Below are 21,661 nucleotides of genomic sequence, written 5' to 3' on the forward strand. Positions count from 1 at the left end.
TCCTCTGTGCTGCAACGTACGGTGGAGGAAGGACATGTCGGCTTGCCGCTCTGGCGAACTGCAGGTCGTGCACATTACTCAAGTGTATCATCATTCAATTAAGCGAATAACGTCATATATGGCTCTCAAAACTTTCGATGGAACTACGCAACGAGTATAATGGGGATTTGGAAACATTTGTAGTCCTTTGCAACAACAGCAATGCTGTTGCTGTTGTTCTTACTGTGGGTAGCGGTTAGTCTAGGATAGATGGGTTGCGAAAGGCAGAAAATCAGTTGCTCGGTCCACGGCCGCAGAGCGGTCGATCTGGCCAGCTGCAGTTGCGGGCCGTCGGTTGAAGCTCGAGCCGAAGGCTCATGCAGCCGCCGCTGCTGCAGCCAAATGAAGATGAATCGCGCACGAACGGGCATGAAACGACACCGCCTGTTCAGCCAGGGATCTGCTCTATTAAGGAGACATGGTCCATTCTGTCGTCTGCGTACTCTACCATCATTTCGTTCCGGCGTTTTTGCGTGGCCGCTTTTCCAGTCCCTGGGTCGCGCTCGTTTTGACGTTTCGTCTCGTTCATCCTCGGAAGACTAGTTTCTTGACAGCGTTGCCGCCATAACAGCTAGGGGCAAATAAAAGTCGGAAAGACCAGGGCCAATCATCCGAGTGGGCGATAGTAGTGAACGACAGTGACGGCTAAACGATATAGAATGAAGTGGAATAACGAGGACTGCTCCGCTCAAATGCATTTGTCGTTGTGCAGCTTAACTTTCGGAATTCGAATTCGAAGCAACGAAGTACGAAACTAGTGGAAGGTGAAAAAGATGAGTTTAAAAGGGCAGCGTCATGTTGTTATTGCTGAGCAGCATCGAAGGCCAGTGAGTATGATCGAGAGTTCAAATTATTGCCTACACACGGGCAATACCTATTCGTACAGGTAGCTTCATATCAGTTTCGCAGGCCCCCTAATATTTGTTACTTCTTATAAAGTTAATGTTGTTCAAGTGTTATTCTTGGCCGACCATGCCCAGGGGACAATGCGTTTCGTAAGTATTCTCCCTCGTCGGGCTACGAAAACGCATGCAGTACGACAGAAGTCCCTGTACAGCTGAGTTTGTGAAAATTTTTTATTCTTCTGAATATTTTGTACGTGTTTTGTGCGTGTTTGGAAAAAGTTATATTACGCGCTATTCAACGTTGTGCTATAATTTTCCTATGTTCTCCCTAAATTACTAAGCCTGCGCTTCCAGAATCGCGGAAAATTGTCCTCAGTCGATGACCATACGCCATACACCCTTCACCATACACAAATACTGCATACTTCGATAAAAGGTATGATGTTTCGACATATGCAGCGTCAGTCTCTGTGTAGACTAAATGTACAGATATAAAAGGTTTTGAAAAATTTGCACGTTGAAACTGTATTCAGTTTGGTGACATGGCGCTTAAAATCTCTAGGCGGACACTGTGCCATGACTCTTGACCACGCCCTTTCGCCTTATCAAATTCTGAACCCTGACGAAATATCTTGTAGTACGAACTTTCCTTATACATACTCCTACTTCGTCCTACAATTACAAACTAATGAAACGGAATCGAAAATTCAGCGACAAACAGCGAAAGACAAAGTCTGCATCTGCTCGGGTGACATCTACACTTCCATTTCATTTTAACTTAGTTTGCCTTCCGTCACTCAGGTCTGCTGCTGTTCAGATACGTATGCATGCACGTACTTCTGACAACGAATTACGCGATATTTCTCCAAAACAGAGCAGGAAAAAGGGCGCAATGGCTGCTCTTAGTATTCAAACCCTCGGTAGATCGATGCACTACATAAGTTATTCGAGTGGCTAGAGACACTTACATCGTAGAACGACAAGAGGTGCTTTTTTTCTTCTTTATTCGAAATCTTGCGTATCATTAAGCCCAATCACTTCCACAGGATCAGCGAAACGCGTAAAATTGCTACGGTAAAACATAAAAATAATCTATCGCCGTAGAAAATATAAATATAGTTGACGAGTAATGGCTGCTTATCTAATACATGGGACTGCATCCACTGGGCTGAACAGCATAATCCTGACAGGCTTTTTCAAATCTTCTCTCTCCTTTTAATCCTCTCTATCGGGTGTTATGCAGCAGATTATCCAACGGCCTATAGCCTTGTCCATCAGCCTGTGTTGTGTATGAGTTGCGGAGAAAAGCTAGATTTAGTCGAAGTACGGTCCTAATGATGATGACATTCAAGATTTTTTTTGTTGAAAAAACTCTTTCGCCATATGTCTGTGTTAGATGTGTCCCGTGTATGGGGGAAGCTCTTTGTCAAAGAGGGCTGTTAGGCGCATCGTTTTCCAAGCTTCACAGTGGCTGTTTAGACCTGGAGGATGCCGACCGTCCAGGTTTCGTCGGTTATTGACTTGTGATGCTGCACAACGCGAAAAGGTAGCTACCAAATAGCTCATGAATTGCCTGAAAACTGTTAACAAAAGGTAGTCATGACCCATTTACGTTCAGTAGGATCCATATATATATATATCCTCTATATATATATATATATATATATATATTTTACACAATAATTCTAGCATGCAGATATTGGACATTATACGTAATGACCGAAGACGAGTATAATTTGTATTTTTGTACCGTCTCAGGACAGACTGGTAGGGTCTTCTATGGGACTCGAAACTGGCTGAGAAGGTTCGGCGAACCACGTCAGTGAAAAGTACGTCTTCTCTCAAGTTAAAACGCGACAATGTATCTCGTTAAATCCTATACTTTGACTTTCTCAAAGCACTGTCCCAATTTGAGCTTGTGACCTTTTTATGGAAATGTTTAAACCTCAGGATTATTGCTCCGACGGTAAAGTGGAGCAATAAATATTTAACAAATTGCAGTTTTAGAACAAAAGCAAATGGCAACTGTTGCGCACAACTTTTTCCAAGTACACGATAGAATTGTGCAGGAGCTTAGAAAGCCAGAATATCGACAAAAACTTGGTTGAACTTGGATGACCTAGCTAACATAAATATTGCCTCTATGTGTTATTTAGACAAAAAAAAAAAGAACAGCGGAAAGCGAACAACGGCTGTTAATCCTGTTCGTCATATCGACCTATGCATTAAAATAGAATCAGGACAATAGGCTACTTGTAGTAAAAAACCGCCTATTAGGTTATAACGCGCATGCGACTAGTAAATCACATATTCTATATGAAAAAACACACAAAAACTGCAGGCCAATGTCATTTGGACTTCAAGTGACTGATGTGTTCTTGATGCTGTACGCTAGTATGTCTTGAGACACCTACAATCTCCAGAAACTGAAAATATCCTCTTCGTTATATAAAGTAACTAAGAATTAAGCAAATAATACATGGGCCGCATTTCTATGCATTAAAGAATTTTTATTAAATGATTGACACGTAGTATCCCAAAGCTATATGTTCAAAGGCAAACAGGAAATAAGCAACGTCTTATGAAAGTTATTACATCGAACAATGTACAATTGTTACATGAATAAAGTCATAGCATGCTACATGATCACCCAGAAGACCGTGTCGGGATCGGATGGGATGGGATGGGATGGGATGAGGCCATGCAAGCCATTGTCTCGAGTACACATGAAACCGAAGACGATAAGTACTGATTTTACATGGATACTGAAATAACAATTTATTATTATGATTATTTAACTTACGGCAATAGAAATAAGTCTATCAGTATGTGTGTCAAATTGAGCTGGTCGGAGCACAATGTGTCATGTATGATCACTTGTGAAAGAAATCCTGACGGCCTTATTGACATAATGCATCGTTCAGACAGAATAACATTGTTGACGTACGCATCACCTGGCGGACGATCGTAGTCAGAGATCACAATTCACTATGGATGATTATTCGTATTCTTCAGAATTCTACGTAACCTAAATAATTGCGGTTAGGTTGTTGCTGAAGAGCGGCGTCGACACTGATACTGTTTTATTTCATGTCAAAACCTTTCAAAGTGCCTGCACCTGAGCCATCTAAAACCCGAGTTCGCGTTCCGCAGCAGAACTTCACGAGGATCTAACTATGATCTTTCACTGTACGTCTTGATAGAGGCCAGTTGTGACGCATTATCTTCTTTATCCATAGTCACAGCTCTTTCAAGCAGGAAGGAGATCGTTTTTCAACTTTAGCAAATGACTGGCCCCCGCGCACGAAATCATTAATGGCCCCCTATCGTTTAGCCCTGACGTCTTTGAGCAATGCTTTCCGAAACGTGGGTAAATTGTAGTGATCCCGTTTAGACTACTCAATAGCTGAGCCTTTTACATTTCGGTGGCAATGATCCTTTTTAACGATGACTTTAACCTCTTTTCGTTTTGGTTAATACAGCCCCACCTTCCCAACGATTGTCACGATTTACAGGTACATTTGTTATGCTTTACAGCATGCAATTTAAAAAAAAAACATGTATGATTACATAAAGCTTGAACTTACGATCATCGGCTTTTTATAGCCGACCGGACAAATCATTTGCGTTATCTACCTAAAAATTTATAGGTCGAATGAAATCTTTGTCGTAGCCACGTTTTTGCTACAAGAGGGTGTCAAACTATAGGATAGAGTAAACATTCAGGAACATAACGTTATCTAAAACCTAGAAACTGAACTCAGGTGCATCTCCATTAAAAACTTAAAAATTATTACATTACGAAATAGCAATCTATTACAGACAACGTATTACGCTGGAAAATAGTTTCCCCAACATAACATCAGCTGCTCCCGCATTGTATACACATATTATGTACAGCATATCGAAAATGACAACAAGGATTCTACTTTTCTTTTGTGAATGGTCATAAAAAGCAATTCCGTGCTAAAAAAGCGCGGACCTAGAAAAACTCCTGGTCATGGTCACAGCCAGAAGAGTTGTACTGCCTGCCAAATGCAGCCTGCGTCACTTGGTAGCAAACCTACGCGCTTGAGTGTTGAAATAAGAGTCATTCTAGTACACCTTCACATACTGACAGACGGCAGAACGTAGAAAAAAATTAAACCGTTGAGTTTTATTGTATATGGAATTACGCAATTGCCAACGAGTCGGAATCAGCACTACATACTCTTCGCGTAGATTTAAATTATACTTAGTCGAAGGCATGCTTCAAGACATCATACTCACATACAAACGTCTCTTCGAGCCGGAGTTGGCAAAAAATAATATTTTCAGTTGAGGAATAGGAAAAAAATTAGCGATCAGTATTATCTCGCACGTCCTAATTTCAAATTCTTGTTATAGCCTAATTAGATCGGCATCGGTTAAAACAATTGATTGTCAACAAAACAATAACAACAACAACAACGGCAGTCGCTATTGAAAATGCATGTGGACAGTGCTAAGGTGCTTTGGGCTAGTTCAACGCAAAGTAGTACCCAAATCTGAAAATATCTTTAGACATCTGTAACAGTACCAAGTTGGCGTGACAACAATCAAAATGTCGAGCTTCAGCTGAACTTCGAAAAGACGCTTTCATATATGATGATGTATAGAGACACTGAAGTTAACACATATATGCCCACTATTCGATATGAATATAATATTGAGTCACTTAATTTAATCTAATTTTTCAAAATAGTGCCTACGACTTTTTTCTTCTACAAGTTTTAAAGTGATCGAACCAAGGAGAGTGCAAGCAGACTTAACCGTTCAACCGAATCCATCCCAATAGGTACCACCTAGGATTTAACGAAGGACGGTAAAGCGCTTCATCAGATGATGAACTTCGTAATCAAGGTTGAAGCACGTAGCGAGACAATGATATTTCGACTGAGCTCCATATAGCAGTTTGAAACAGTCGCCTGATATAGCTACATGCGTCGTGCCTGCAATCTATTCCACTGCAATTTCCTATTAAATTGTACGTGCCACGTTGCTTATTTCACACGGCATAAATGGATAAATGTTTAGTGTTTGGTCATTTTATTGAACCCAGTTTTCCAAAAAAGCCGCCGATGACCTAAACTACAGTGTAATTTATTCATATTTTCCCGATATATTGTCAAGGTGACGATCACCTAGACTTCGACATTTTCGGAATCTCTCGACCGCTCAATGTAAATTTAAGGAGATGTATGTTTGGAAAGGGTGCACGACAATTTTAAATTAAACATTCATTAACATAGTAGTTAGTTGATCGAGAGAGCGAATGGGAAGAGAAATCAAAGATCAACAGTACGCAAATCGGATAGCAGGACATCGTTAAGGGTCTAACAGAGCGCTTACAGCAAAATAAATAGGAAAATGACGAGTACGAAACTACAGTGATAACTATTGCATTTGAACTAAGTAAATGACATATCGTGATACTCAAACGCCCAGCAGTCGACACCCAACGGCAACTTGTAAATAGGCTCAGATCGGAAATCCACATAGGAAGCACGTACAACGATGACGTGTCGACCTTTTTGCCACAGTGGCTTTACGTAAGCATTCATGTGGACGAAGTCAACTCACAGCGTTGAAGATATTTCGCAAATATTGCTCTAATAATGGTTATTGTTGGCAAAAATAAATTACACCAACATAAATATTGTATCATATTATACAAGTAGCAATATTGATGAAAAATAGAGCTCACATACGAACGAGAAACTCGACTAGAAAATACTACTCCCGCAACGAGGTGAACTTTGCGTTAGGTTTCCTGATTACTAATCGTTTGCAGGAAGTAGGACTCGAGCCGGGTAACAAGTCCGCAAGGAGGCGTAAGCGGCAGTAAACAGCAAAAATTACTCGGCACATAACTTTGTAGATGAACGATACATCGAAAAACAAGACAGTAATGACAATCAATATACGATAGAGGCTTTCAGTGCGAGGGACTGAGTTTCCAATTCAAAGAAATAACGCCGCGGGGTAAGTAACTTGGGCATAGAAAAGAGCCGCTAGATGCTGCGTTTTCCGCCAGATCAACTAAACAAAGAACTGTACAGTCGCAAAAAATCTCAAGTAACTGATTCGTTACCGAAAAAGACCAACTCCTAATCCGATAAACCGCTCGTTCATTTCGAAGCATAGCCTACCAACAGCTATGTCCGGCAGTCAGTCTAGACACATCGGGAGAATGCGAAAACATCATAAACAGACGTGAAGAAACGACATTCGTGGCAAATAAGGTTCAAAGGAGCATAATAAGTAATTTTTCTATGAATTGGCTTGCTATGAAGGATACGTCGTTTAGGACGCATAAGTTCATTACGTTGCGTTACTAATGCAAATAACAGCACAGTAGGTAGAGGTCAACACGCAGACACTCGCTGGCACTGATAAAAGAGTAACCACGAGACATACAACAATGACGAGTACGAATGGATATGCGGAAAACTGCATAAGTATCATAAGACAACAGGAGATCAACAAAATACCTTCGGGCAACGACCTATGGTTCTGTTTCTAACATAGTGCCCTTCACAAATACGAACCCAGGATCATAATAACTTAACTCGTATAGAAATTGTAAACATGCTTGAAATAACATAGTAACTCTGTTCAATGTATACATGGTAATCATTTACGTGGCTAAGGTCTTAGTCGACTTGGATTGATAGTAACATATCGATATGACAACGAGCAATGAAAGATATCATTGAAACTACGCCTAACTACAAAAACACGCGTTTGCATAACAATTGATGCATCTGCCAATGTCATACCTGAGGCCGCATAACATTGGCTCTCTGATAGAGGGAACCAATTACGTAGTACTTTAGAAAACATGGACAAAGTAGTAAATCATATAATTACTAAGCGTTTCGTGCGTCAGTAGCATTTTGTCTGCTACATTATCGACGCTCATAGAAAGAGCAAAACGGATAAATGCCCTCGGAGATTCGCGCTCGTTCTAATGAGCCCTTAAGGGCATCCATCCGTGCTGTATTCGTGTTTGATCGTCCTAACACACGTTTTGGCAAATACATACATGCGTACATAATTGCCAGCCAGTTAGTATTCCCATACTATTTTCGTGGTGTAGTTTGGCGCTTTGTTGTATAACACTTTTTCGTACCCTTTCTCGCCTTCACTTTCCTGCGTTTTCACTGTGAAAAACCCAGACTATATATGCACGACACGAGCAGAAATATCAAGTGAAAACAGCCCCCGTGTATCATTCTTGTGTGTTTGTCTTGTGTAACTATCACGTACACTTTTGATGTACAACGTGTAGTTGATATCTATTTCAGAAGTCAGTTGGCTGTCTAACCAAGCAAGCGGAACAGGCGAACGGTAGTAAATACATTCAAAAATGTGGGCGAACTGCATGACTGCTACGTGCCCGTCTGGTTACGTGCACGTCACCGCCAACGGACCCCCTGCCTTAGGCAGTTATACGCCTGTACCACATTTCTGTTTCCCTAGTGTATGTCTCTCGCTCTCTCTCTCTGACCGATCGAATCGTTGGTGGCCTCGACGCCTGCGTTGTCCGAGCCTGCCTCGATAGGCCACCAAAATACCACCTGACAATAGTGTAATTGGAAACACAACGCAGAAGAGCACCGTTTCGTATCCTATAGTACTAGCTACTTTTGCTAGCTGTGTCATGCATCCATTCTTGCCTACCGATGACAAAGATGCGGTCTCTATGGGAAGAAGTGATATCTGCGTGACAGAGTCTTAAGAAGTATAAAGCTATGGTAATAGTGAATGCTTTGGGAATATTTGAAGGTTATTACAATATTTGCGATGCTTTCCCGTTTATTTTTCGCTTCAATAACAGCATACATCCGACAGCGTAACGAAATCGGCACGTTTAGATAAGGCGCAGATTCGCTCCCTTCAACGATCCGAGCTTCTGTAGTATCTGATTCCTTGTTTGGGCTCCGAACTATCTCAGACGGGTGTACGTGTTGTACGAGTTATAATCTTGTTGATTTGTTCACGCAACTGAGCACAAATCTGGTTAAAACATAAATAATAGAACTATGTCTTTCCGTACAGACAAACAGTTTCCATACAGTTCCCATCTCAGCTTTGATGAGATAAGATTATTCTACGATACATGAATATCGCGAATCACACAGATCTTGACACCTTTACCGCTTATTAAAAATTATCGGAATTTTTCCTCGCGGATTTACTGACAACAGCTGCGGAAAAAATTAAAAAAAAAATCTGAAATAGCAGACGGGCAAAGAATAACGTCGAATCCAAAAATCTATTCACAGCTGATCTCAAGGCCCTTTAAAATGCTAAATATTCTTGAAAGAATGAAACATGAAGCTTTTTTGGCGAAGCGAGTACGCTGTGAAGCTAGAATATCAAGCAACACCTTTGAATGATGAACGAATTGCCTCTCTGATATTGGTCTCTTGAAGCCTTATTCTATTATTGAAGAACTAGAAGAATCTTGAACACTTGTGCGACTCTATAACGTAAAAGTAACGTAAGCGATGCTACTTAACCATGTTCACAAGCATAAGATTTACATAAATAAAATTAGACACTTGATAGAACAACATTATCTGATTGTTGATTATCGTAAGAGTATCGTCATCTCCAAACATTTGTAACCTCTTCAACTCTTCCATGATCTTCGCACATCTACCTGAGTGCTTATTTTAGCCATCAGCATTCACTTCTACGCCTTTGTAGGTACCGATTTTACTCGTCCTCTTGATGCTGCGATTGCCATCCCTTCGTTTACTGAATCACAGACAGGTAGTGGCCTAGGTTAAAAAGCACGCACAAAAGCATGTACATCGGCTCATGCCAGAAACCAGCAGCTAGGAGCAATGCTTCATGGAGTGCGGACATACAAAGTTAAAGGCGCATCTAGCACCGTGCATATACGATAGAAGCAGAGTCTTGGATTTGCCGAAAAAATAAATTATCAGTTTATATGTTCACGCTACTCGTTTGTACAGACTGTGTCGACTGTATATAGACGTATTTATTTTTGCGCTGACGTAACGAAAATCGAGCGCAGGGTTCTAATAGCTCTAGAAGAAGTAACCTCAGTAATATCGTAAGCATCGCATCTCCTACGAATGCACAGCCTACGGTCAGCGTGCCGGGCAACGGCCTACTACAGATATTTATTCCTTTTTTTGTGCGTTTTGCAGTTACCACTGAAATCAGTAAGCATCGCTTCAGGCGGTTCGATCCCAACACAAAATGAAGTGTTTAGTACATCGCCAGGCGTCCTTAAATTTAAACACGTTGCGTACCGCGTATTACGATATTTGTATCTAACATCTAAATGATTCATACCGTACGACAGGTGTAACTGAATATACCTATAAACAACGTCCCCTTAAAAAATATAACGGACCTTTTATAATAGTCATTTGCGCGAAGGATCGCGCTTTAATTGCTCCATCCTAGGAATTGTGATTATATTCTGCTACATGCTCACTCATTATATCATAGATTTTCAAGCTTGCAGTACTGGAACATATAAGTTACTCGTTCAGATCGTTTAACTTAAAGTTAGGCGAAGGAAAACAATTTTATATGAAAAACATGTTACATTGTTTACATGACGAAGTGAAAACTTCACATTTTGAAATAATCAACTTGCTAATGCTTATTTTATTCAGGATGAATTCTATGGACCTATCAAAAAGTAACGTTAACGAAGCGCCCACTCTATTATCAGAAATGAGATAAAAAAACTTTTTCTCTGAATGAAAATTTCAAATTTCTACCCATATATTTGAGTTATTCATGCTATTGTATCCTAGTCATAATCGGTTATGATTCTGTGAGCGTTCGAGCAACTCCGCTGTAGCTATAGAGCTTTCATCAAAGGTAAAATTTAAATTTTGCCAGAATCTTTTGCTTCAATTAACTCGAAAGGAAATAAAGTAGTCAGTAGTCTGACCCCAGTTTCCGTTCCGTTGTGGAGTGCCGTTTATGACGGATAACGATGATGACGTTAATAATTTTTAGCTCGGCTCTCAAGGAGAATATGTACATATGTTGCACACGCATGAGTAGGTTTTCGATGAATCGTATAAGTAAAGAAGTTCATCAGTTTCGTAAGTTTTTGATGCAATGGTATAGAATTGTCTAACATCACGATACTGGCGAAACATCCGTATGTTACGTGTATCGGAAATCAATTGTAACAACCCACTGAAATGAGTATATCAACATGCAGAAAGAGAAAAATTCTACAATTTTAAAATTTAGTCGCTTGATAGATGGCGAAAAATTATTGGACGATGCGGTAATCATTAATATCGTAAAAAAGCTTCCATCGTAGTTGTCGTGTGGTAGTACAAAAGATGCCACCAAGCTATATTTAGATAGGACAGGTCTACCGGGCCAACCAATTGCACGTATATACTCATTGTACTATACTTGTATGCGCATTGGTGATCATACTCGTTCTTTCTGCCCTATCCTTTTGAGAATACACGTTCATTTAAGTAGAGAAGCGTATATCCGTGCATATTTATACAAAAAATACAGAACTGATATCCATTATTTTCCATTGACAAAAACTACAAGCAAATCATTGATCAACAACAGAAAAAGCTCGCATCAATCCGTTTATAACAAGCTTCTGCAATCTACTGCCTCTATCAATAAGCAAACGCATACTACCATGTGCATTTGGATTCAGTAATGTGTCCGGTAGGCAACAGCTTCGCTTTCTATGGTCCAGCCAGCATTGAGCTTAGGTAGATAGATATTCGAGAGTAACCTTATAAGAACAACGTTGTCCCTTTCTTATCGTAACCGAAATTACTGCTTTCGAATTTCTACAAAGAACGGTTTTTGGCGAGAGGTTATCGCCACTCTCCCGAGAAGTTATCATTGTGCAACTTCTCAACATACACTAACACGTTGGTCCTTTCCAATCATATCCGAAACTATTGCCGTTGAACTTGTGCGAAGAACGGTTTTTGGCCTAGCTGCTTGAGAATCACTACGGGTTCAAGGCAGAAGCTCGAAATAGATTCAACTCAACGAGACCGATAACCCGTCAGAACTGCGGAAATAATGAGAGCTTTGTGTTGCGCTCACTTATTACGTCCAGGTGGCCTGGGCTGTACCTCATGTCTTGGAGCCGTAAAACCGCTGTAAAACACGTCGCACATTCCAGGCCATAGGCTCACCGATTTTTTATGGGAAGACCTGAAGGAGAAAATTCGCAGCATGTGAACGGACCCGGACTAAACGCACAGGCCGAGTACCGGAATATAGGAATACGAATATGATATCACCACATTAACCGGTTTCAAACGCCTCCCAATCGGCTTCATGGGAATTCGTGCTAAAGTCCTCATGTCTATGTTGTATCGGTTAGTACATAATGCAATTTCATACGAAACTTCCATCTTGCCGATATATTCTCGAGATTCCCATGTGAAACTATCACATGACTTCGCGTTGGGAAACCGGCAAAATGACCGAAAGAATCTGTCTGTTAATTTGTCTTGTAGTATCAAATAGTCGGATCTGTTTGCCACATGTTGGTTTTTATTGCTTTCAATAATTGCCCTCGTCGCGAATAACCTTAACAGAGGGAGTGGTGCCAGAAGGCAAATGCGAGACCTTTGAGAAGGTGGAATCATCCATTTACTATGTTTTTGTCCTTCATCATCATCGTAAGTAACTTGACGGGCGGTAGACCGGAAAGCGTGACCTTTAAGCCTTGCTACTTCTAGCTGACTTGAGTTGGTCAGAGGTTCAGATTCAAAAGTGTGATGCTTCATCTTGCTCGCTCCTCATTGGTCCTAACATGGCTTCGGTACTAACTGCCAAGACGCATAACCATGCACGCAGTGTCTCTTCTTCTCGGTACTTCCAATCAGTCATTGGCTCGCAACGTGGTACACTTTTAGCTGCGATCAACGATCTTAAGTGTTGCGTTCGCAGAATTCATGGGTGACTGAATACCATGTACCTTCATAGTGTGGACTCGTCCATAGGCCTTTTCCGACTACCGTACGGGAATTAACCCAGTGGTTTCACTGACTTCATGGTGGACTTACTGACAGTGCGTTCAGTGGCAGCCGACAACGAGGATAAACGATATTTTATCATTAGAGAAAGATTATAATCTACAATAGAACAATTTACATTCAATCTAAATGGTCTATGCCCAGTAGGTATAATAGATTTGTTTGAGTTTTTGTCAGCGATTAACAAAGGACGCACATTGTGCTACAGCCTAGTATCTAATACTAAATAGTTTAAATAGACATATTGGCCGTACTTACAGAGTTGATTAGGTGCAGCATAAAGGCGCAGCTCACCATAGAATCTGACAGAAAACACGATCTCTATGACACTAAACAAGCCATAATGTCAGATCACCGCTATTCTAAATATCAGACAGAACAATTTGGTTTTTGTTGTCGCAGGTCAAAGCGAAATGTACGAAGCGAAACGAACGACAGCCATATGCATTTAAATATACCATGATAATTGAAAATCAAAACGAAATTGATTTACGTAAAGGGTAACACAATGACATTGACTGCTAGCTCCTCATTATTCAGTTTCTCGGAGATAAACATCGTACGCGGCTGAAAATGTCACAAGCTTCTGGATACAAATGACGAGATAGGACGTGATTTAAGGTTCTATCTTAAATCACGATTAAAGAACGGTAATCTTTACGTTGAACGGACAACAAACACCGCGGTAAGGAAAGGAAATTATACATATGCTACATTATGCGTCGCGTTCCGAAAGAGGAGTCAATTCAAGGATGGACGAAGATTTGTAATAGTGCCTTTGGGGGTAAAGGGTCAGTACTAAAGTGGCCATTTCTGAAGTTGACGGTGGCTGGAGAGGTCGAAGTGTGGGAGCATTTGTATCACCGAACGCAGGCCGAGGAAAAGTTCTTACGTTGTGTAGGAAGAGCAGGTGTCTCAGAGACAACCCAATGATTTTGTGAATAATTGCGTGACCTCATTACAGAAGACTTTAGACGACTGTCAACTGAAAGTTGACAAGTACTTTTCAGCTGGTTCTAGGCCGTATATCGGTGTTTAGTTTTACACATACATAAATATGTACATATTTTATGCATACGTGTAGCATTTATGAAACACACACACACACACACACACACACACACATATATATATATGTGTATAGTGTAGTGGATTAAGTCCAGCAAGGTAACTTCCACGGGATAAATGTGAGTCTATAGTGTATGAATGGTACGCCAGATATCACATCAAACGATCAATTTAATTGAATCAACGGTAAAAAGGCAGAGGGCCAAAGCCGCGAAACAATTTGGTCCATATATTTAGGAGAATGTTTTGTTCGATTTAAGTGTCTGTGTTTGTGTTTCTTTTTGGCTCCTCTCATTGTCCTCTTTTACAAAGAGGTAATTGTTTTCTCTCTTTGCTACAGGAACGCTCAACTCTAGTACTGCTATGGCTCTACTGGCAATTCGTGAACACGCTGTTCACGTTTATTATTGCTTCAGTTCAAGTGATCGCTGCTGTTTTCGCATCTTCAACGTACGCTCTCGTCGGGGTTATGGCTTCGTGGATGACAGTATTCTTGATGGTAGGTTTAGCTGATATTAGTTTACACCGTACAAAATCTAACTTTTAATTGATTTCGTCACAAACGACTTTAAATCTGACCATAATGTATAGGTCTTAAAAGGACAATTGTTACTTAGCATATCCTTGTATGTTAGTGAAAAAAAAAGAAAATATATAGTTCTACATTTATATGCCTTCACAGACAAACGAAAGCTTTCCCATTGCCAGAGGTCGGATTATTGATCTTGATCTGCCAGTGGCCCATCTAGTTTCATTGTTTAGCTCTTTCGATTTGTCATCATTGCGGCTATTGCTTTATTCCTTGCTTCGTGTTATTCGTATCATTATCACTACCTGCTATTTCGATGACTTAGATGCGCGATAGGCTGAGGTCCGGTTCGTCTGCTATAAAATAAGTTGACTGTTTTTGCTGACTGTCGTTGATCGCCATTTGAACCGAACCAGACTGAAGTAATGAGCACGAGCTGGCTGTCAGTCCTTCCTCGTCACTCCGGAGGCAGCATACCATAGAACAAGCTAATGGAACTGGATCTGGAGCAGAGAACATTTGTCAATTACATACTCCTTGTTCACTCATCGTCTGATCAAGCTAGCTTGGGCAAAACGACCACAACTACTATAAGGATCGTCACTGCACCCCCTCACCGTTTGCTGCCGCTATCACCGCTACTCCGTTACACGAATCTCCTTCCTTGGGGTACTTCGATGCCATCGAACTCAAGAGAGCAGGACAACAGGCGTCGGCGGAAGAATAACGATCTTTAGCTCAAACACGCACGCCTAGTCACAAACTGCGGAATTTCGCTGCTTACTGTTGCGTCCTGTTAGATGTAGACATTCCCGAGATTCATCTCACTAGTATTATATATATATATATAAACGGAGGACAGTTGGGCTCGGAATAAGTTATCACACTTATCACTTAAGAAGTAACTCATCGTTTCTGGGAATTTGAGCGAAAGTCAGCGATTGTTCAAATGTCTTTTCGTACATGTTTTTTTGGACAAGAAGCTCTAACAAGGTTGACTTTTTTTTGTTAGAAACCGACGATTTATATTATTGCTAGTGCGGTTCCCGAAACATCCGAAGGGAACTTCCATAAGACAAACCGGAATACATTGAATAGGGTTTAAATTTTAAGGACTCAACTGAATCAAAATGGCTTAACAACAATTTTTGACCCACCTAGGTTTTCGATACAGAAATGAACGGCACTTCTAGAAAGGGAGAAATCAATTAGATAGACCAGTAGAGCTGACCTAGGTGACGCAATCGGTGACAAGTACTTTTTACGTAAAACGAGCCGCTTCGGAGCCGAGAATTTCGGAATCCTTCAAAATATGTCTCTGCTCCAAAGTTCAATCGAATTCCTGGTGTAGATTGCTGTCCTTCGTAGAAATCTTTCTTGTAGTATCTGGGTTCACATATCTCGATCTCGGCCTGCGACAGAGGTTTAAAACATTGTTAGGATCTTTTCTGGAGTGAATGCATAGAACAATCCTTGTTCATATTATACCGACAAACCCTTCATGATGTGTTTGTTGTTAAGCAGAGCTTTGCCTATACCAAAAACTTTGTAGGTGCCGTATCATCTACAGAAGCTAACTTAGATGTTTGACTGAAGACTACGACGTAATCCGTCCAAATTGAAAACAACTTTTCACATACGTGTTTAGCTACATACTCTATAGGTTATTTATATCATGACTTCACAGTGTACATTCGAAGGCTTTAAAATAGGCGGCAGAGCAAACGATATGCTCTCTTAAATTACCGTAAGGGGTGGTCATCATTTTAAATAGTACTTTTGCTAGCTAGACATAAATAAACTTTATCGTTATTCTTATAAAGTTCGTTAACAAAAGGTAATGGGCCTATTGCAGCATACGCTTCCTGTAGGAATAATCCAAGTCAAACGTCTCGCGTCTCGATTGACAGTGACAAAAGCTGACTACATTTTGAAAAGACTTCGTTGAAATTGCTCTATTTTAGTAGTATACTTTCGAGTGCGGTACCTTAGTACTTGTCCAAGGCCACCCCACTGCATATTGGTTTCACCTGAACGCTGAGATTTCATCATCGTGAAATTAAAAAAATAGCAAATAAAGGGCCACAAAATGTGTAACGAACGGCTAGATAATCATGGAATTACGGAAAACTGCACAGATCCCTCGTGTCAAACATTATTGTTCAGCACCGTTCATTAGAGCACAATGACAGCCTTATGGAGTGAGCAATAATTTCTGTATGCTAATTAGATTATTTCTAACCTTCATATAGTTAAGCTTATCGTCTAATTTACTTAAGGGAAGTGGAAATAAAGGAAGGTGGTGGAAGAAAATGTTTACTCAGCGCTGATTGAGGCCACATATAATGCTATCAGAAATGAGCATTTCATGGCTGATTTCATTCATTATTAAGAATAGGCAAATGAGTGGCCATACAGGAACAAAAAATAGCCGTTTAGGTAGCTTGTTGATAGATTTGCTTATAGATCCGAAGCGTCGCCCGTGATATGAAGCGAAGCTTTTGCTGCTCTATGAGGGATCTCTTCCCGAGTTGCTATTTGCCCGAACATTACCAGAGTTATTAGAGCTTATGCTACGTTTACGTACATATAATTTCTCGTCGCTGTGTTTGTTTGATCCCATGTATGCATACGATACAATATTCATAAGAAAAAATTGGGTTTTCCCATTGCTTAGATGGGTTTCGCAATATCTAAATGGTCCTGTTTATGTTATTATCCTCATGGACCTATGCTATATACCTTTAACTTGAGCGTAACTCATTGATTTATATTACTTGTAATTGTTTTTGTGTTGAATGGCCCGGTTTCAGGTATACTGCATGAAGTGTGTCGGATCGTATTATTACGAGCTCACTTTAGCCGAGTGCGACGAAGGTAACGCCGAAACGACGGCGAGCCTTATGGAAGACGCTTGGAAGAATCAACAAGCCTGCCAGGCACAACATAGTGCCGGAAGCCACACTGTCAGTTGTACCGCTAGCGGCGTAGGCCGAAGTGGTAGTGGTGTTGGGACGTCGGGCGTAGCGTCCGCCTGCTCGGCCCTCGCTTCGCGCGTGCACAGCGCTTGCTCAATGGCGTCGCCATCGACGTCGCAAATCAGCTTGCACGCACTGCATATGCTCGACCAGCCGTCGTGCTCGCGTGTGGCTTCGGCGTGCAGTTGCGCATGCGCTGCGGTCGCGCTTGCTATGACACCGCCACCACATAGGCCCAGTCATGCTTCCATATCTGTGCAGACAGACACTGCCGACAACCAGATCGCCATTGCCAACGTGTAGGCGTGTGACGTGAAACCACACGGCTTCTTCTCATCACTTAGCAATGCTGATAATCGATCTCACTCAGAATAATGGCCATGAAGGCATTAATATCACGGTGATGCGTGATCATCGACCACCACTGAACACTACTATCAGATTTAAGTGATAAAAATCAAAAACTCTCACTTTTCACAACAACAATCACACCGACAGGCAAATGTGTTAGAAAGGCGGAGTTTGCACTACGGCAATGGTAACAAAAACGACTGGAAACAACAATCCCAACGCTGTAATTAGCACGTCTTCGTTTCTTCCGTGTGTCAGTGTGCATGTATAGTAATTCTGCACGCCGCTGTGGTGCAGGCCTTACGTGTTGAAATGGTCACCGGGCAGCAAGTCGATAGTAATGACTAAGAACGAGGAAGCAATGGATCAGATGCCGACTTGTCAACAGATAGTAATTAAGTGTCGCAATAAACAGCGAGGCGTAATAACGAAAAGCCAAGAAAAATATTTAACTTACATTTATTCATAGCAAGGCGTTTCGTCATTTTATCTGCGTTAGGATTTCGTATCTAGCACTCGTTACCAGCTAAGCAGGCAATTAAGTGCCACGCGAGAAGAGCTTACTTTGGAAAGCTGGATAATGTTTAGTCAGAGCTTATATGTTCACTGACTTTACTCCGATCATTTTCATTGAACTATTGCTGCTAACTAGATCGAGACGAACAAGAAGTTTCCGCCTCGCCCGTTAACAGAGTCCAGCCTGATACCAGGTCAATGTTGCTCGGCAGTGACGAATTACTGACACTCAGAGACTCTGATACAAATAGACACACAAGGGAAACACACTTTTATACGCTTCTCCGTATCACCATCGGTGGTTATAGGCCGATGTGGCTATTGGCGTTGTTCTAAGGAAAGCCGTGTTATCCTACGTAGTAACTCCGCCGCTTCAAAACGAACTCTAACGATGGTTATTCTTGCCCAGTGGCTAAATTTGCATTCGATAAATGTATTAACAAACTCTCTGAGGGCAAAAAACATCCTATCAATGACAATTTTAAATGAATATATATATATATATATGAATTTAAATAATAGAAATCACTAACGCGGGATAGTTCAATATACGAAAGAAAAACACATTAGAATCCCTTTTCAGTGCCATCGTACCTCAAATTTTATTACTTTTATGCCATGCTGTTTCTCAGCAACAACAACTGATTCTCTAAATGTTCCCGCTGATTATATCGCTGCCTGTACTTCCTTTTAATATATGCGGAATAATAATCGCCTCACCTCTTAGCTGGACCAAAGTATCATCCAAACCTTTAATATGTACTGTCTACCTCTTACCGTTCCAAGGGTCTGTCCTCAGTACAAGCTTGAATGAAGTCATATAATCTTTGCTGTATAGTTTTCCATTTAAAGTCAAAAACTGAAAAATGTCTTTGATAGTCCTAGTTTAATATTTTAAAACGCCCTAGGGGTGCTTTCTGTGTGAGAGTGTGTCAGAATCTTCTAAACGAATCAGGAAGATCTTATAATAACTTTGCCATAGAGAATCTGATACGCCTGGTATGGTGATCGTTTCCTCACTGAGAATCTACAAACGACAAATATATAACATATCACTTAGATACACGAGCAGCCTTTACTAAGTCGATGCTATTACACTGTTATTTGCTATATAATATTGGATTCGTATCTGACGGACAAAATGCAGCAAATTTACATAAATACGATAGAGGAAAACGTCAGGGTGAATTCGAGTCCTCTGCACAACTCACAGACGAAGGCCGGCTTAATCTACGGTGTTTGTTGTTGAATCGCACCAGACCAAAAAATTAACGATTTGATCTACCACTGCTACTTCAATAGTCTCGTTTAATCACTTCGTACGAGAATTCATTATTGGCTAGGTCTAACGTAGGTCGCTTCTAAATGAAGGACGCCATGTCTACTTACTATTAATATATTTAATACATTTTGTGATAAGATCGACACCTCACAGAAATAAAATACAGAGGATTCTTCCATGTCGCCTAAGCTGTGATGCCAGCGACAACTCGTGGCTACAGTTTACTTACCTCTCGGACCTATTCCTATACAATGCGCGTGTATAATTCGTTGACAAGTTCATAAATTATTCTACTTTAACCGCGAATGACTAAGCAAGCCGAGAGTAATACAAGAGCTATCAATGGACAGATCAGTTTGGAGTAATGCTTTGCTACCGCAGATCTGTCATGGAACCGACACACCTCCATCCACGAACCTCAACCGTGCATGCCGTTTGTGCTATACATATATTTATAATTATGATGTCATACTTGCTACCGACATTCTGCAACAGCTGAAAAAGCAAACTCGTGGTGTCTATCACGAGTAGGCTTTCCTTCGGCTATACGAATTCACTGAGGGCCAGTCGGGCTCGTTTTTCTAACGGCACGAATGATATGCCCCGATATTTAAATTGTAATGATTTAACTGATGTCATTGCTTGTCAGTAACTAACCACGTAATGTAAATAAAATGATAGTATCTTGACCGGATTTCATAGAAACGTAAATGTAAGTTGTAGTTCTTGTAAGGCGATACGTAATTGAGAACTACCGAATATCAACCGAAACAATTCTTCTACACAGAAACATAGAGAATGGTAGAACGTGGTTCGTGTCCAAGTACGGGAAGAGTGATATCGTTCTATAGACTTCGGCGTTCCTATTATGTTTGGCGAGAGGATGAGGCTTGCAGATGAAGACGTTTCCGATTCTTTGATAATGACTGATAGTGGTCGGCGCTGGTGCAGCGAAATGTGCTCAGGCACCCCTCATCTGCATTCACTTACTAAAGTATTTTTCCCGTAAAGTTAGCAACAACCAATGACGAAATGGTTGAAAATAGCTAACGAATTGCAAAATCATCGAATTCTCGCATGTAGAGCCACGGTACGACTTCCGCGTTTTGAATATTGAATGTTTATGATTTACTCCATAGGAAAACTAAAGGCATCAAATTCACATTGGCCAAAGAGATTGAACGCGATATTCTCGCAACTCCGATTAGTTGAAAAGTCTCGAAAGCAAGTAAGGAACGGCGGAAGAGACACACACAGAGGGCTAAGATAATACTTTACCGATATATAACCGTAAAAACAAGATAATAAACGACACCATATAGCACATAATGAATTAAATAGTAATACCTGCCACGTGAAGTCATTAAATATACTCAAGATACGTTTGACGCTACTCGACGGCGTTCACAGCGAAAAGTAAAAGCGTGAGCATGAAATGGCGAAGGTGATGAGTAAAAATGAAAAAAAAATGACGAAAAACGTGGGGAACAAAGGGAAAAAGGTAATGGATTTTTCGCAGTTCTACTGATGTGATGCAGAACGGGTTTGGGCTGCATCTACTTTTCCATAAAACCAAAAAATGCAATGGGACCACAACGGCTTTTGTTGCAAAATACGTACTGGGAAAAAGCAAATTAAAAATAAATTAAGCCCGGCGACGAGAATTTTAGAAATACATGTAGTTAACTATAGAAGTGAGATGTCGGATAGAATGATAACGGGAATAATGAATAGAAATATTAGTATCATTATTATTACTAAACTATCCTGAATTCTTAGCGATAGCTATATATATATATATACGTATATATACATATACATATATATATATATACATATAAATATATATATACATATATATATATATACATATATATATATATACATATACATATATATATATACACATATACATATATATATATATATATATACATATATATATATATATACATATACATACAGGCGTCACATCACCACACAACGCCTGCTTG

At 40.5% G+C, this 21,661-nt stretch overlaps 1 protein-coding gene and 1 long non-coding RNA gene across 8 annotated transcripts in view; one reads left to right on the forward strand and one right to left on the reverse strand.

Moving 5' to 3' along the window:
* The window catches only part of LOC111261878 (uncharacterized), a 40,370-nt gene extending 19,992 nt beyond the window's left edge, over positions 1-20,378 (forward strand). The window contains exons 1-3 of one of the 2 annotated variants that reach the window (XM_022835714.2): positions 1,910-2,430; positions 14,352-14,510; positions 17,354-20,378. In XM_022835714.2, the coding sequence (XP_022691449.1) occupies positions 2,281-2,430; positions 14,352-14,510; positions 17,354-17,821 (777 nt within the window). In that variant the 5' untranslated portion in view covers positions 1,910-2,280 and the 3' untranslated portion in view covers positions 17,822-20,378. Of the gene's footprint in view, positions 1-1,909; positions 2,431-14,351; positions 14,511-17,353 lie in introns of those variants that run through there. The other variant, XM_022835715.2, reaches the window with a different exon arrangement.
* Positions 2,366-18,077, reverse strand: LOC111261879 (uncharacterized). 6 transcript variants are annotated; one of them, XR_002681263.2, is made up of 5 exons: positions 17,990-18,077; positions 15,772-15,952; positions 15,158-15,333; positions 14,846-15,043; positions 3,330-3,599 (listed from the first exon to the last, which is right to left on the reverse strand). It is a non-coding gene; the product is annotated as an uncharacterized LOC111261879 (long non-coding RNA). The 6 variants fall into 6 exon arrangements; XR_015311717.1 differs by lacking the exon at positions 3,330-3,599 and adding an exon at positions 2,366-2,464 and having other exon boundaries at positions 14,846-15,333; XR_015311719.1 differs by having other exon boundaries at positions 14,846-15,333; positions 15,799-15,952.
* Positions 20,379-21,661: the final 1,283 nt, after the last annotated feature.

This window comes from Varroa jacobsoni, unplaced genomic scaffold, assembly GCF_002532875.2.
Source record: "Varroa jacobsoni isolate VJ856 unplaced genomic scaffold, vjacob_1.0 scaffold_606, whole genome shotgun sequence".
NCBI classification, from domain to species: Eukaryota; Metazoa; Arthropoda; class Arachnida; order Mesostigmata; family Varroidae; genus Varroa; species Varroa jacobsoni.